Genomic DNA, 15,245 nt, shown 5'->3' on the forward strand with positions numbered 1-15,245 from the left:
AAATATAAAAACAAAATTCTACATTACGATCTTGTCACAAGATTTGTATGATTCCAAGTTTTTCCAATATAAAAAGATCACTGTTTTGAAATCTATACCTTTAATTCTCTTACATTTTTTCATGCAAAGCTTTATATTTGTTTCCATACCATCTCATTTATGTTAGTGACCAATATATATAGATATAATGGATTTAGATATAGATGTATAAATATATATGTTACAAATATAATAACAGCAATTCATATCTTTATCTCTAACAAGTATTTTAGGGATTATTTCTCCCAATTGTACTTTAGCTCATTATACAATATGACAAATATGAATGTAAGGAGCAGAGTGACTAGAGTTTTCAAATACCATCTAAGTTAATGATTAATTTATTGCCTTTTCTTAAAGCAGAAATATATTGCAGGGATTTTTGTTGTTGTTGTTGTTTTGTTTTTTAGTGAGAAATGTATCACTCTGTTGGTTAGGTTGTATGATTTCTTACTTTGTCAGCAAAAAGAAAGGATATTCTGTGCTCTTCAAAGCATAGCTCAATGTTCTTTTTCTACTTGTGGTCAAAAACTTAGAAGCATGAACCAAAATGTCACTTTATGGATATGTTACTTTTCATTTGTGTGTGTGTATGTGTATGTGTGCAATAGTTATTAAGAAAGAATAACCCAGCCAACATAAATATGCATATGAAATGTGACCTATGTTCAGTGCCAGCAGTTTTGAGAAATTTCAGGTTAAAACTGAACTTTGCTGGAATTTAAACCCACTGTATTATGTTAGAACATGCTAATTTTTTGCTTTTATTTTTAAGAACAATGTACTTTTAATCTTTGTGTGAGCATATATGAGAATTGCCCTATTACTTTTTCAGGGGTTTTTTTTAGTACTAATTTAAAACATCATCCATATAAAATGTGTTTAATTTATTTCTACTTTTTGAAATAATCTGAAATTTTATCCTAGCTTTATAAAAGTCTTTAGTTTTTCTATTTAGTTTGATGAATTTTTCCAGCTATTTTACATAATTTTAATTTCATTACATTCTATTATTGGTTTCCATGTATCCAAAATTTAGCTTGGAAGAGGATAGAATGGTTATAAAAAGAGTCACCGAAAAGGAATTTTTGTTCAGATGATAAAATGTTTTCCAGAACTTAATAATGAAGTCATTGTGTCTCCACACACCAAGTGTATGATTTTCTAGCAATTAAGAAGATATGACAATGAGGTGATATTCTTCTAAGCAACCATTTGAAATACCTGTGGGCACTATAGAGTTTTTGAAATATTCTGGAAATCAACCTTTTGGTAGAAAGAAATTAAGATATTTAATTTCCATAAATCCAATGTGATAAAATTTATGACATTAATGTAGCAAAAGTTTCTCTGCCTCTTTTTTTTTGTCTTTTTTTGTTTTCTGTTTTTTGTTTTTTGGGTTTTTTTTAACCCTTTCTTGACCCCAAACTACTCTTGTCCCTAATCTTACCTTATTTTCTCTTTATTATAACTTCTTTGGTAAGTTCCTCTATTTTCAGGGAATCAGGTAATTATGAAATCTGCATTATCAAATCTGTTTTTAAACCCTGATTTCTCCTCCAGGGTTTTACTCCCAATATGATCACTTCTAATTCAGGATATTCCAATTGAATTCTTCCTCTTCCTACTTAAACCTGGTAACCTTTCTAAGAAGTCATTTCAGTGGCATTACTGTTTTTCCAGTTTCCCGGAGTCTTTCTTTACTAGTTTGTCAAACTGCCAGGTCTCAGTGCCCATACTTATCACCTTAGCCCAGAATTTCATCACCTCATTGCTATCAAATGATTGTTACCACATTCCCCAAGATAAATTCACTGATACCAAACAAACTTGCCTAAAACATCACTTTCCCCTGCTTCAGAACAAATAGCTCCTTATTGACTGTATCGCCAATTCTAAACTTTTCCACTTCAAAGATTTTACATTCTGAAACACCTTACTCACCCAAACATATTTTCCAGTATCTTCTCAACCAGTACTTTATTCATGCTGATTGTTCCACTGTTACACCTTAATACTAAGCCCATTCTCAACTGTGAGTTTCCTTTGGTAGGGTTTTGCTTTGGCTTCCTGATCATATATTTGACCCAAACTTGGACGCCTGTTTCAATTTTATCTCTTCCGTTTAGCAGCTTGCTATGTTCTTGCTGTTTCTCACTATCTCTAATTTTTATATTCAGTCCTGCAGGATAAAACTTTTTAATAGGTCTTGAATGATTTTAAGAATTAATGTTAGCTTCCTCAAAGATGTTGAGATTTCCCAAAAGGGGTTATATTATAGAGTTCTCCTTTAACTCTTCCTTACTCTTAGTAGCCCAGCAGAGTGCTGGATTTACAGAAAGTGCTCAATAAGTGCTCATTAATTAGTTGGTGTTTTTTCTTAAATAGGACTATTTGGGGGATGAAAAATAAAATTAGAATTAAATTCTTATTTTATCAGAATGAGCAATTTGTAAATTAGAATTGAGCTCATTAAGCAGACTTTGAGTGGAATTCCAAGAATATTATACCTCATTTTGCATGTATTTGTACCTCTTAAAAATATTTTCAAATTTGGTATTATAATATATCTCAGCAGTGCTGAAATGCCTGAAAGAAAGGATCAGGAACTATGAGTTATGACATTGTCAACTACTTATTACTTATACAAATTCTATTGATACCATTCTTAAAAAGAGAGGTTTTTAAAATATGCTCACAAAATCAGACATCATTGGTCTGATTCCTGTGGTGCTAAATATCATACCCTTAAGCTAAAATCTGTCTTTTATAATTCTGTACTGGACTTACTTCCTACTGGGATGTTAGATGTCCAAAAATGAATAGTAGTAAAAATTTTAATGTTGTTTTTCACAACGCAAAACTGCAGAATTAATACCATTAAGTGGCTATTATGGGATCCTATTAATTCTAATCACACGGTAGGAACAATTCCCTTTCTTCTTTGTTTTATTTTGAACAACAGTAATATGACAATAAGAGCAGATTTTCAACTTTTACTTCTTAACTGTAATCCTCAAGTGGAGGTTCTCTAAGTAGCTCTTAGCATTTTTCAAGTTAATCTGGAATACCTTATAGATTTGCTCACCCTTGGGCAAAATGTAAATGCTTCTTGCACTTTCCTAATATGTGTAACACTTTCATAAATGAATAACACTCTGTCATAGTCAATAAACCTCCAGAGGTGAACAAAAGCTACACAAAACTTTCACATTACAAATCAGAGCAAAACCTAATAAAGAAGGTAAGGAGATGACACTTTCACAATGATCAATAAAATACGGTTCATTGATTCATCTAAAGAGCATAACGTAGTGTAGAATAGAATGTATTAAATAAGGTTGATGTTTTGACAGGCCACAATTTTTAGCCAGATTTTCAAACTTTCAAGAAGATGAATATACTAATTACACAGATTGATGATTTCCTGTGGAAAGTTGGAATTTGTATGAATGGATTTCCCAATAAAGAATAGCTCATAATTTTCCAACATTGTCATATATATGACTTTCAGTATACTTTTTAATAATGCATATAAGCATAATGAAAATACTAAATAACCATAATGCATGGTTATTATAGGAAATGCCACAAAAACTTTAAAGGCATTCTTACCTCTTTGCTTTCTTCTAGTTCTGACTCACTGCTAAACTCTTCGGTGTTTAAGTTTTCGAAGTCAGACTCTCCAACAGCAATTGGCACTGTTACAGTGAGGCTGGGGTTGTTTATGAATGACATATAATCATTTTCATCGATTACATATTTTTCAACACTGCTTCCGGTACCTACACCACTGGTGGTTCCATTCCCATCTTTAAGATAATTAAGTTCTTTGCTGATTTCTATTCCAGTATTATTGGAGATGCAGCTGTCTATTTTGTTGCCTTCATGGACCTCTATAACTTTTGGCTTTCTAAAAAAGGTTTTTCTGAAACACTCCCGTATCTTACTTTTCACATAATCAATTCCCTTTTGCATCCTTCCTACTGCAATCTGGAGATTGTTCATTTCATTATCATCATCAGTAGCAGCAAGATTGTCTGAGCTAAATGAACTCAACAATAAGGCCAGAAAGAGGTTCAGAACCTAAAATAAAACAAGAAAATTTGCTACATTAATATGAAGTATTCATAAATTAATAACTTAAACAGGGAATTCATAGATCTTTACTAAAATTAATTCAACGAATGCTTACTGTATTTCAGATGCATGTCTTAATCACACACTATTTAAAGGACCTGAAATCTTCTACCTGCCGTAAGGGTGAAACGATAAAACAAGTGCCTTTTCTTTCGTGAAGAAGGACAATAAGAAAACTTCTAAGACTTTAATTGTCTACTCAGGGTTGCCAGTGAAGAGACAAAAATCCAAATTTATGGTTTTAGCCAATGAGAAAAAAAGATCATTTTAGTCATTTTACTTCATTTTATTAGTTTGTCTAGAGAATGTGTCTAGCTTTGTGTGTATAAATAATGAATTTATGTATTTGATAGCCTAGTGGTATGTGTTAAAACAGTATACTTTTCATATAAATTCCTTCGTCCAATGGCCACAAATTTATAACAGCAGAGATTTCTAAATGCAAATATATAAGGTTAACACACTTGCCATCAAAGCAAGAACCCTAGTTTGTTTCCTTATTTCTGTATCATTTTGTTCATAATCTAGAGCTTCCTAATATACTATTCTGAAAAAAATGCATGTCTACAGTTATTGCATAAACATTCTTAAAATTTTTTTTAATTTTTATTTATTTTTGAGAGAGAGAGAGACAGAGTGAGAGCAGGGGAGGGGGAGAGAAAAAGGGAGATACAGAGTCCAAAGCAGGCTCCAGGCTTACAGGCCATGAGATCATGACCTGAGCTGAAGTCAGATGCTTAACTGACTGAGCCACCCAGGCATCCCTCCACAAGCATTCTTTTAAGCAGTCTAACTGGAAATGTACCTCTCAAAGGAAAGGTTCAGTATGATGGCATAAAGAACACTTTGTCCACACATAATTGAGAAACTTATGCATCAAATCACATAAATATGCAAATTGTGCTTTTACATTTGTGCTTTTAGGTCAGAACTGAAAGTAAGCTTTTAAAATCTTGTCAGTGTCCATACATATGAAACCTCAAACTGCAATAACTTATTTTCTTTTAATAAAGTAAATTCAGGGAAGGATATATTTAGACCATTTCCAAGGCATTTGAATAATTACAATACATAGCTACAATATAAAAGCCTATTTTATTGAAATTTATCTTCAGAATTTGGTAATGTGCAACTTATGCCTCTGAGTAAGCCAACAATATGAACTATGAATGTGCAAAGATCAATTTCAATATAAAATGGACAATTATATTTTTAGATTTACTGGAGATCATTTTCTTCTCAAAGTAAAAATAGGATAAAAAAATAATTCAAGCCTTAACAGTAATATTGGGATTAAATTAGTCTTCATAAAAGCATTGCTTTGAAAAAGAAAAACAAAGAAAAAAACTAATATTTTTGCTCCCAAACTTTCACAAATGTACCTCAGTTAATCCTCACACCAGCCGTAAGATTTCAGCTCTGTTATTCCAGTGTCATAGTTGGGAAACTTTGGGCTCAGAGAAGCTAAGAAACTCCCCCAAACTCAGAGTGCTAGTCCTGGGATTTGAGTCTAAGTTACTGAAGATCAAACCAGAGCTGTCTATTGCATCAGGCCACCTTCCTTGCTACAGTTTGATCTTGTTCTTAAATATGAGCATTTGTAATACATACGTACCACAAGGTTTCCAATGACCATGACCAACATGAAAACAATAAGGCACATGGTTTGGCCAGCGACCTCCATACAGTCCCACATGGTTTCTATCCACTCTCCACATAGCACGCGGAACACAATCAGAAAGGAGTGAAAGAAGTCATTCATGTGCCAGCGTGGAAGTTGACAGTCACTGGAGATCTTGCAGACACATTCTTTGTAGCTTTTACCAAACAGCTGCATGCCAACCACAGCAAAAATGAAGACAATAATGGCCAACACCAAGGTGAGATTACCTAGAGCCCCCACAGAATTGCCAATGATCTTTATCAGCATATTCAGGGTGGGCCAGGATTTTGCCAACTTGAAAACTCGAAGCTGTAATTAAGTGAAAAAATACTCTCAGTATAATTACAATATAATTTTAGAAGTTAGTTAGACATTATTTTATTAGTATACCATATTATAGACCTACTTCTGAGGGATATGAAAATCTCAAACCATACTAAAATTCAAATCCAGAAAAAAAGAGATAACAATACTAGAATTGTAAATCAAGTCATATCGTTTAAATGTAAAAGTAAAAGAAAATATTTCAGAATAAATAAAACATTCTGATTAATCAGCAGATATATCCCTAGAAACAAATTAATATTTTGATTACAGTGTTTTAAATTAAATTGGATTGGGTAAACTAATGTCACCCTCAGACTACATTTTAGAGTAAAAAGAAATATTAAAAATCTGAGTTATATATTTTAATGGATATTTATAAAATAAAACTAAAATAAACAAATTTGATTTAAAAAACTTACATGAAGTCTTCCTTTCAATTTGAAAAAAATACACATTTTACTTAATTTCCAATAAAATTTTACATATTTTGAAATAATTTTTTTTTGACAAATATAAAAACGTTTGTTACACCATTGTTTTAAATGCTAATGGTATCAAATATTTTCCTACATGTTCCTTTAAAGTAGTTCCCACTAATATAAGTAAGGTTGATAAAAAGCTAAGATTATGGGCACCTAGGTGGTTCAGTTGGTTAAGCGTCTGACTCTTGATTTCGGCTCAGGTCATGATTTCACTGTTCGTGAGATCTAGCCCTGCATTGGGCTCTGCACTATCAGTGCAGATTTGGGATTCTCTCCCTCTCTCTGCCCCTCCCCCACTCATGCTCTATCTCTTTCTCAAAATAAACATTAAAAAAAATGAGAATATTCACATATCTTAAAAAAAAAGCTAAGATTAATTGAGGCCTGAAGTTTTTATTTGCATTTCTTTACAGAGTTGAAACAAAAAAAAATGTTAATGAATTTAAAACATAATTTTAGACCACATGTGTTTTTAAATTTGCCCTCTATAACTAATCATTATGAAATGCTTCAACCATTTTTATCATTCTTAGTTTTAAAGGGAATATTTATGTATTTTCTTAGAGTATCATGCATATTGATGTAGATTTAAAATATTACTAAAGTAAATATAAGATACACATTGATTCATTTTCAAAATAAATTTTATGCCAGTGACAGAATATAAACATAGTCTAAGTAGATACCAATCTGAATGATCTCAGTACAGACAATCCCTCCACATTGGCCAGGCCAAGCTCCATCAAACTAAGGCTGACAATAATTCCATCAAAGATATTCCAGCCCTCTTGGAAATAATAATATGGATCCATGGCAATAATCTTGAGAACCATTTCTGCTGTGAAGATCCCAGTGAAGACCTAAAGTAAAATAGAGATCACAGACATTGAAAAAAACTTTTGACACTGCAAGAATCTGTAAAGAATATTAAATAGTCATGAGTAAAAATACTTAAAATGGAGAAATGTGATAAACTGTTTAGCATTTTTTTCCAGGGGAGTATTTATTTTATTTAACAAATATGCTTAGATTTAACAAAACTGCTAGCTATCCAAGAAAATGCTGGTTTGAAAACATTTCCTCATTCACATTTTAAATCTGATACTAAATAGTAACTACTGAATTCCAGCCCTTTTTGGTACATCATACTTCTCCCATAATCACAGTGAATTTTGTTTTTAGTATTATTGCATTAGGAACAAATCTATATATTATTTGAAGTTACTGTAAATTTATTTTAAGTTTGGTAAAAAGCATATTTTATTCTTGATTTTTGTGTGTTTTTTTTTTCAGGGACATCATCTTTTTTCTATAATTTAAAAAATATTCCTGAAATAAGAGTGAGGTTGCCACAAATGTTTTATAATAATAATCTCTGGATGCATGCCTCAGAATTAAGGTTAATGGATTAATAGAGCAAGGAGCTGCAGATTTAATTGAAAGCAGCAGGAGAACATTCTCAGTGTGCATACACTCACAGTAAAAATTAATAAATTACTTGAGTGGTTGGAAGAATGTTCGACAATAGAAAGAAAATGAAACAAACTCAAAAAAAATTTAACTCAAAATCACAGGCAAAGAGACCCAGGGACATGAAGAGTTATGAAATTACTCTTGCAAATAATCTTTTAAAGCAATTATCTTAAATATAGGTGATAGCTGCATTTTCTGACTATAAAGTCAAGCTTACCATTTACAGGGTAAATCAGCCTCTACCTTGAAGGAACTCTGTCAAAATAACAGTATCCAAAATTATTTGGTTTCCTAAAACATCAGGTTAATTAAAAAGAAATATTGATTCACTCTTAGAAATGTGTAAATGCAGCTAATATGTTATTTTCCTAAACACAGAAAGATCTAAGGGAAATACCCCTTCCCGAAAAAATAGCTTAATTTCAGTTCATCTTTCATTCACTCAAGTGGAAATAAAATGTATTTCAAGTAATATTAATGCATGAAAATACAGATATATGCTGGAATGCACACTGAAAATTATTTCTTTTTTATCTTATAGAACGACTCACCGTAAGATATTTTTCCCTGATGAATGTAAAATAAATTTTGATTTAGAGAAATTTTATTTCTTATATGAAGTCTCAGGAGCAGCTAACTATTTGAATTAGCAGCCTAATTATAGAAATACATTAAACTGAGGTAGAAACTATCCAGGTAAATCATCTACAAATATTTCTTTCTACAGAGAAATCATAAGGCGATCTTTTCAGCTCTTTTGAAATGACTGAATCTCCTGCATTATAAAAGCTTATACCTTAGGGGCGCCTGGGTGGCTCAGTTGGCCAAGTGCTCAACTCTTGATTTGGACTCAGGTCATGATCTCACAGTTCGTGAGATAAAGCTCCATGTGAGACTCTGAACTGACATTGTGAAACCTGCTTGGGATTCACGCTTCCTCTCTGTCCCTCTCCCGCGCGCGCATTTTCTCTCTCTCTCTCTCAAAATAAATAAATAAATAATTTTAAAAATCCCTATACCTTAAACATACATTCTTTCATTTTATGTAACCCCAACATGAAACTCCTTTCATTTTAATTATAGTTTGCAATTTAAAATTATATCTATTTATATCCTTAAATGTTTTCAATTTAAGCCCTAAAAATCATTTGTATTGTCAGTGATGAGGAATTCTTAAAAATTCCTTCTCATTCTAGCAAAGGTCAGTCTAGCATACTGATTTAATGCCTATGCTTACATGATTTTAAAACTCCCATCAAAAAAATTCTAAGGACAAAAAGAACTGGCAACCTCTAAATCTGTATTAGATTATATAAATAATGCCCATGTATGGTTTGTAAACAATACTAATGTATGGTTTATAAATATACATTCAGCCACCTTTGAATTTTCTACATCACAAAAAGTTTTAAGACTAAAAACAATTAATAAAAACCTTACTGAATGTTTATTGTTTGGCCTTAGCCTAATTCTATCTTGTTTTCTGCAGAAAACAAGTTTGTCTTTGAAACTTTAGATTATATGCTTCTGTGGCCACTCATTCATTCAGAAAAAAACTGCTAAACACCTACTAAACGGTAGACGTTTTGCTGGGCTTTGAAAATATAGTAGAAATAAGGATATGTAAACCTGAGACTGTATCAACCAAGTCATTTAGGCTGATACATGTCCTTTTTTTTTAATGTTTATTTATTTATTTTGAGAGAGAGCATGAGCAAGGTAGAAAATCAGAAGGGGAAGGAGAGAGAGAGAGAGAGAGAGAGAGAGAGAGAATCTCAAGCAGGCTCTTTACTGTCAGTGCAGAGCTGGACATGAGGTTCTGCCTCATGAACCATGAGATCATAACCTGAGCTGAGATCAAGAGCTGGACACTTAACAGACTGAGCCACCCAGGTGCCCCTAGGCTAATACATTTCTTATGGACAATGAATTTATAGGCTTCCTAATCCAGCTTCTTTAATGAGTAGATAAGTTCAATAAAAAGTTCCTAACGCATTGTAGGTGATGACACATGGTAAGTAGTAAAAATCTAAGTGCTAAAGATAGAGATGAGAATCAGCCTGGGACTCTAAACCAAGAATAAAGAAATTGGGAGCATTTTGAGTTGTTTTGTGGGGCACAACACTTAGGATGCTTAGGATGACCAAATATTACAGTTTAAGGTCTTATTTCAGGATGAGAAGGCTTCCTTATTGAGTATTTACTTAGAGAAGAAGGTTATGTTGATGTACATGAAAAAGAGAAATGTTCATCCTAAAAGCTGAAGTTTGCCTATCAATCAGTTTGCTCTCCAGAATGTCTGCTTGCCCAGACTGATGCTCCATTTTTTTTTTGTAGTGAATTTGATGTAACTGTAGCCTACTTTTGCTCTATTGTTATTAGCCTCTTATTTTAATGGTTTTAGTTTTATTATTCCCATGTCTCTTGGATACACATCTTTAAATATTTGTTGTTGTTGTTGTTGATCGGTGGTAGAGGTGAAATTGAAATATACTTAAAGAAAAATTATGGGAAATCATTTAACATTTATGGTGTTCCTTTCCCTCATCTGTCAAATGAGGATATTCATTGAGATGACTCATCAGGTCTGTATCTAAAATTCTTGGATTTCTGTCAGCATTGTATTGCCTACCAAATTGTATTCAGAAATTGGTGACAACAATTATTACACAAGAGCCTCATGATAAGTTTTTAGTTTGGAGACAAGATAGCTTTGCATTATATTAGGAAAGGAGCTAAATGGCCAGATAGCACCTTCATTGATGCAAAATGCCTCTCAGGTAAATTTTAGGATTTGGCTCCCAAGTGTTTAATCTTTCAATAAGCAAAAGTTTTTTTTTTTTCCTTCAAAGAGTTAACATGTCCCTATCCTGAGATTTTAAATTTATACTCTATTCCACACCATTTAATTGAAATAATTTAGCTAATTGTGTTTCTTTAGGCTTTTATATGCAAATAACCTGTGAAATGCTTAGTACAAGTACCATGTTCCAAGTTCCCTTCAGCATCCAACAGAATAAAAGGATATCATGGACTCTTAATCATTGGTTAAAATGAGAGTTATAGTAAGAAAAGTAGTCAGTATAGGAGCTACAGACCTCTATCTGTATTCGTTGAAGAAAGAGTTACAGGTTAGTTGGAAATGTTTGTATGATGAAGAGGTTGTCTAATCTGCTATGATTGATGGAAGATTTTTTGCTTATAAAATCTCTTAAGGTGGGTGCATTAGTTTTATAATGGTTAAAACAAAAACAAAATAGAGCATCTTAGAGAAACTCAACAGATATTTGAAGTCTCTCGATACTCAAGTTTGATCAACCCAATCACTAGAGAAGTGATGTGCTTTTTATGTGCTCCAGAAACAGGATACAAATGGGGCACATTGATCTAAGTAAAGCTGAAAGTTCCACAAGTCTTTTATGGTATGTTCCTTTGCTAACAATTCAGCCAAAACCTAAATGTCCTTATTTATAAGGTATTATATAATCATTTGAGGACTAATAACTCTTCATAGAAACTAAATTTATTTAAATGAGTGAACTATAAACTCCACAAAATACGCAATATAACCATGCATGGTGTAAAATAGAGTCCAAAGTCAACTAAGTACCCAAGATATAAAGAATATATTCTCTCCTTCTCTCCCTCCCTCTGTCTTCCTCTCTCTGTCTCTGTCTCTTTCTCCTTATATAGATTTTTTTACATATCATTTACATACAATTAAACATATAAATTTTCATATATAAATATTTATTATAAAGCTTGTTATGGGTATAAAATATGATACTATATGAGAAACTATGAAATGGCTTATATATGATATTAATAATAACAAAGATATTTTGGTTAATACAAATAGTCAGCTTACAAATTCTCCTACTTTTATGATTGGTAATAGTTAACTCAGGTCTGTTTCTTGTCATGTGCACTCTGTATCTTGATGAGCCTTGTTTCCCCAGTGTTAACCTCAGCTTACCAATGGTTCTACCACAATCTATCAGGCATCAGTCTTCAACCTCATTTCTATACCTCATTATTTCCATTGCTACTCATAAAGTTACAGAATTTTAGAACTGGAAGGGACGTGAAAAATCATCTAGTCCGATATATTCTACTCATTAGAGAACAGACCCAAAGATCTAAATGACTTTTTCAAGAGTACCCAATTATTTAGCACGGACAAGTGGACTTCAACCCAGATTTGGTGCTTTAGTCTAGTGCTTTTCCATTCAATCATCCTATAATCCAACCTCTCTTATCCTGTGCTTCCAAACTAGTGCTTCAACATGGGAATTCCATGAAACCTCAATTTCCTGCTTCACTCTGGAAAATTTCCAAAATTTCTTCCTAACTGTTCAACTTTCCTGACCAGTATCTTGGGAAAAATACAGGAGCTAGACCAGAACTTTTTTCTATCAGTATTTCAGAGAAAGGTTAATAGCATATATTAGAGGAAGGAAATTGTTTATTGAGCACATGCTAGATGCCAGGCATAGTATTATTTTCACATTACCTCATTCCGCCTTCACAACAACTCCAGGAGATGGGTATTAGTATATCCGTTTCAAAATAGAAAACAAAGACTCAGATTTTTTATCAGACTTGTCCAGATGCTACATTATTAGTAAGCATTGGCAATGAGGTCAAACCCACTTCCACCCAACTCCAGAGCCCATGTTCTTTCCTGAAAACATGCTACTCAATTGAAGCAGCCCATCTGATTAGGAAACAACCAGTTAGTTATTTATTGAGCTGCAACCATGTAAATACTGTAGGAGATACAAAAGAAAAATGGGACATAACCTTGAAGAATATGAAGAATTGAGATGAGGTAATTTTAATTAGAACACTCTAGATGTGAATGTAGAGAACAGTGAAATATTTTTCCATATGTAAGCATATAAGATGTAAGCATGTAAGCATATGTAAGATGTGGTGTTTGTGTAGTATAGTGACATAGCTGTTCTGATGGGCCAATAGTGGCTGATTTAGGAAACAGTGGACAATAAGATGGTATAGAAAGGATGGGAGCAGATGGGGAGTCTTGAAAACCAAATAGGACTGTTGAACCACAAATACAGATAACACTTTAGCAAAGTGCAAGCATACTGAGTGCAGTGTGTTAATATTATTTTAATAGTAGTTATAGGATTAAAAAAGAGATACCTTGAAAGAAGAAATAATGTCTTCATGTCAACTTGTATATAAGAAATAAAGGAGAAGTAAGTCAAAATGGCTATCCGATTTCTAGCTTTGAAGTTGAAAGGCTCTTTGAAGCTGGGAGGTTACTACTAGAGGTAACACAAGACTACATTGAAATTGTTAGGACTTTCAATAAGCTGTGAGAAAGATGATCTTTCAGCTGTCACATACTGTGTTTAAAGCTATCCTTGAACAACTATCTGTAACAGTTGGAAATATAGAACTGGGATACAGCTTATACCACAATAGTAGATAATTCCTATCGTTGTTGAGTACATAAAAACATTGAATGGAAAACATAGCCTTAGTAGACATAAGAAGCCCAGAAAAGAAGGCAAAGATAGAGTGATCGGAAAGATCAAGGAACAATCATTTAAGAAAAATCAGTATCACAGGTGTCAAGGATGAAGAAAATCTCAAGAATCAGATGTGTGTTTTACTAAGTCAAATAATGTAGTTAAGCTGAGGCCACTTACTGGGTAGACTTTTACGAAATCGTCTGCCCAGGATTCCCTTTTCAACTTCTGTTGGGAATTGCTCCTCCACTTGTATGATTCCTCAGATCTGTCATGTTTTCACATGGCTCCACCCTGTGCCTCTGATTAAGCCAGAGGTGAGCATCTGACTCAAGCTATACCAAACAAGAGTCCTATCATGAGAGTCTTTGAACTGGAACTAAAAAGAGATCCAGTCTTTTTCTAGTGCAGATATTACAAGATGTAAAACCAGTGAGGTATGCCTAAACATGTTCCCTGACCCAGAGATAAAAGACAAAGTGAACACTTGGGCTACATCTAAGTCCTTGGTTAAAGCATTTCCTGAAGCCCAACTGCAGAATTACCCTTTATATGGTTTGGTAGTTCATCTTTTCTTTCCATTTTAGGGGTCACTCTTTTTATTTTCCTCTTAAGGTAATTTGAGTTTATTTCTGTCTTGTGCCCCAAAGGAAGCTCTTGAATAATCCTTTCGTTACTTGTTTATCCATTTCAATTTTCTCATATAGATTAAGGAGGAAATGTACTTGTCAACACATACATACACAGATGCCTGCTCAAGTATTTTGAACCAAAAGTATGACTAAATTACAAATGCGTTTTTACTGTTTCTTCACTTATGTGAATACTACTGAAGCATTTTATTAGGTAATTCAATTTGAAACAACTATGTCTTCTTTCGTACAGAAATCAATCTTTATATATTCCCTTCAATGGACATGATTTCTTTAGAGGCTGTGTATATTAAAACAGCATTTTTGTGGAGCTGGAATTAGATATCATGGTTTTTCTAAACCTATACTTCAGCAAGAATGGCAGTAAAGATTTAAAAAGTTTACAACTGGTAAGACACCATGGTCAATCAGCATGGACATTGTTCTGACCAATCAGCATTCATACCAGTTGACTTTTAGATCTTATCACTGAGATTCCCTACACAGCACAAAGGGATTTTTTTTCCCTTGGTCTATATCCCCCATCCTTGTCAAAGGGAATAAGTAAACTTCAAATGAACTTACCAAGTTTCCTACAGTTAATACACTACTGAATTGACCGGTCATTGGGTAGTGCTCCATAGCCATAAAGAGGGTATTTAAGACAATGCAAATAGTGATGGCAAGATCAACAAATGGATCCATGACAATTAAATTCACAAGATGCTTTACTTTTAACCATGCATCACAGCAGTCCCAGATCAAAAACACATTGGCAAATCTGTACCAGCATGGAGGACATTTCTGTCTAGATTCTTCAAGTTCTAGGGGAACAATAAAAAGGAAGAGTAGTAAATAACAATAAAAATGAATTATTGTTGCTCTAGATTATACAATATTTGACAAAATCAGTGCTTCTACCTGGGGATGAAAGTTCATATTACTTAGCTTAAGAAACCTGAGAAGGCAATCCCATTAAATATGTTCACAA

General features: G+C 33.0%; 1 protein-coding gene across 10 annotated transcripts in view; it reads right to left on the reverse strand.

Annotated features, from left to right (window-relative positions):
• SCN3A (sodium voltage-gated channel alpha subunit 3) overlaps positions 1 to 15,245 on the reverse strand; it is an 81,490-nt gene that overhangs the window by 26,100 nt on the left and 40,145 nt on the right. For all 10 annotated transcript variants that reach the window (XM_042948997.1, XM_042948993.1, XM_042949000.1 and 7 more), the window contains exons 13-16: positions 14,840 to 15,078; positions 7,338 to 7,511; positions 5,795 to 6,151; positions 3,655 to 4,125 (exon numbers count right to left, since the gene is read on the reverse strand). In XM_042948997.1, the coding sequence (XP_042804931.1) occupies positions 3,655 to 4,125; positions 5,795 to 6,151; positions 7,338 to 7,511; positions 14,840 to 15,078 (1,241 nt within the window). The remainder of the gene's footprint in view (positions 1 to 3,654; positions 4,126 to 5,794; positions 6,152 to 7,337; positions 7,512 to 14,839; positions 15,079 to 15,245) is intronic.

This window comes from Panthera leo, chromosome C1, assembly GCF_018350215.1.
Source record: "Panthera leo isolate Ple1 chromosome C1, P.leo_Ple1_pat1.1, whole genome shotgun sequence".
NCBI lineage: Eukaryota > Metazoa > Chordata > Mammalia > Carnivora > Felidae > Panthera > Panthera leo.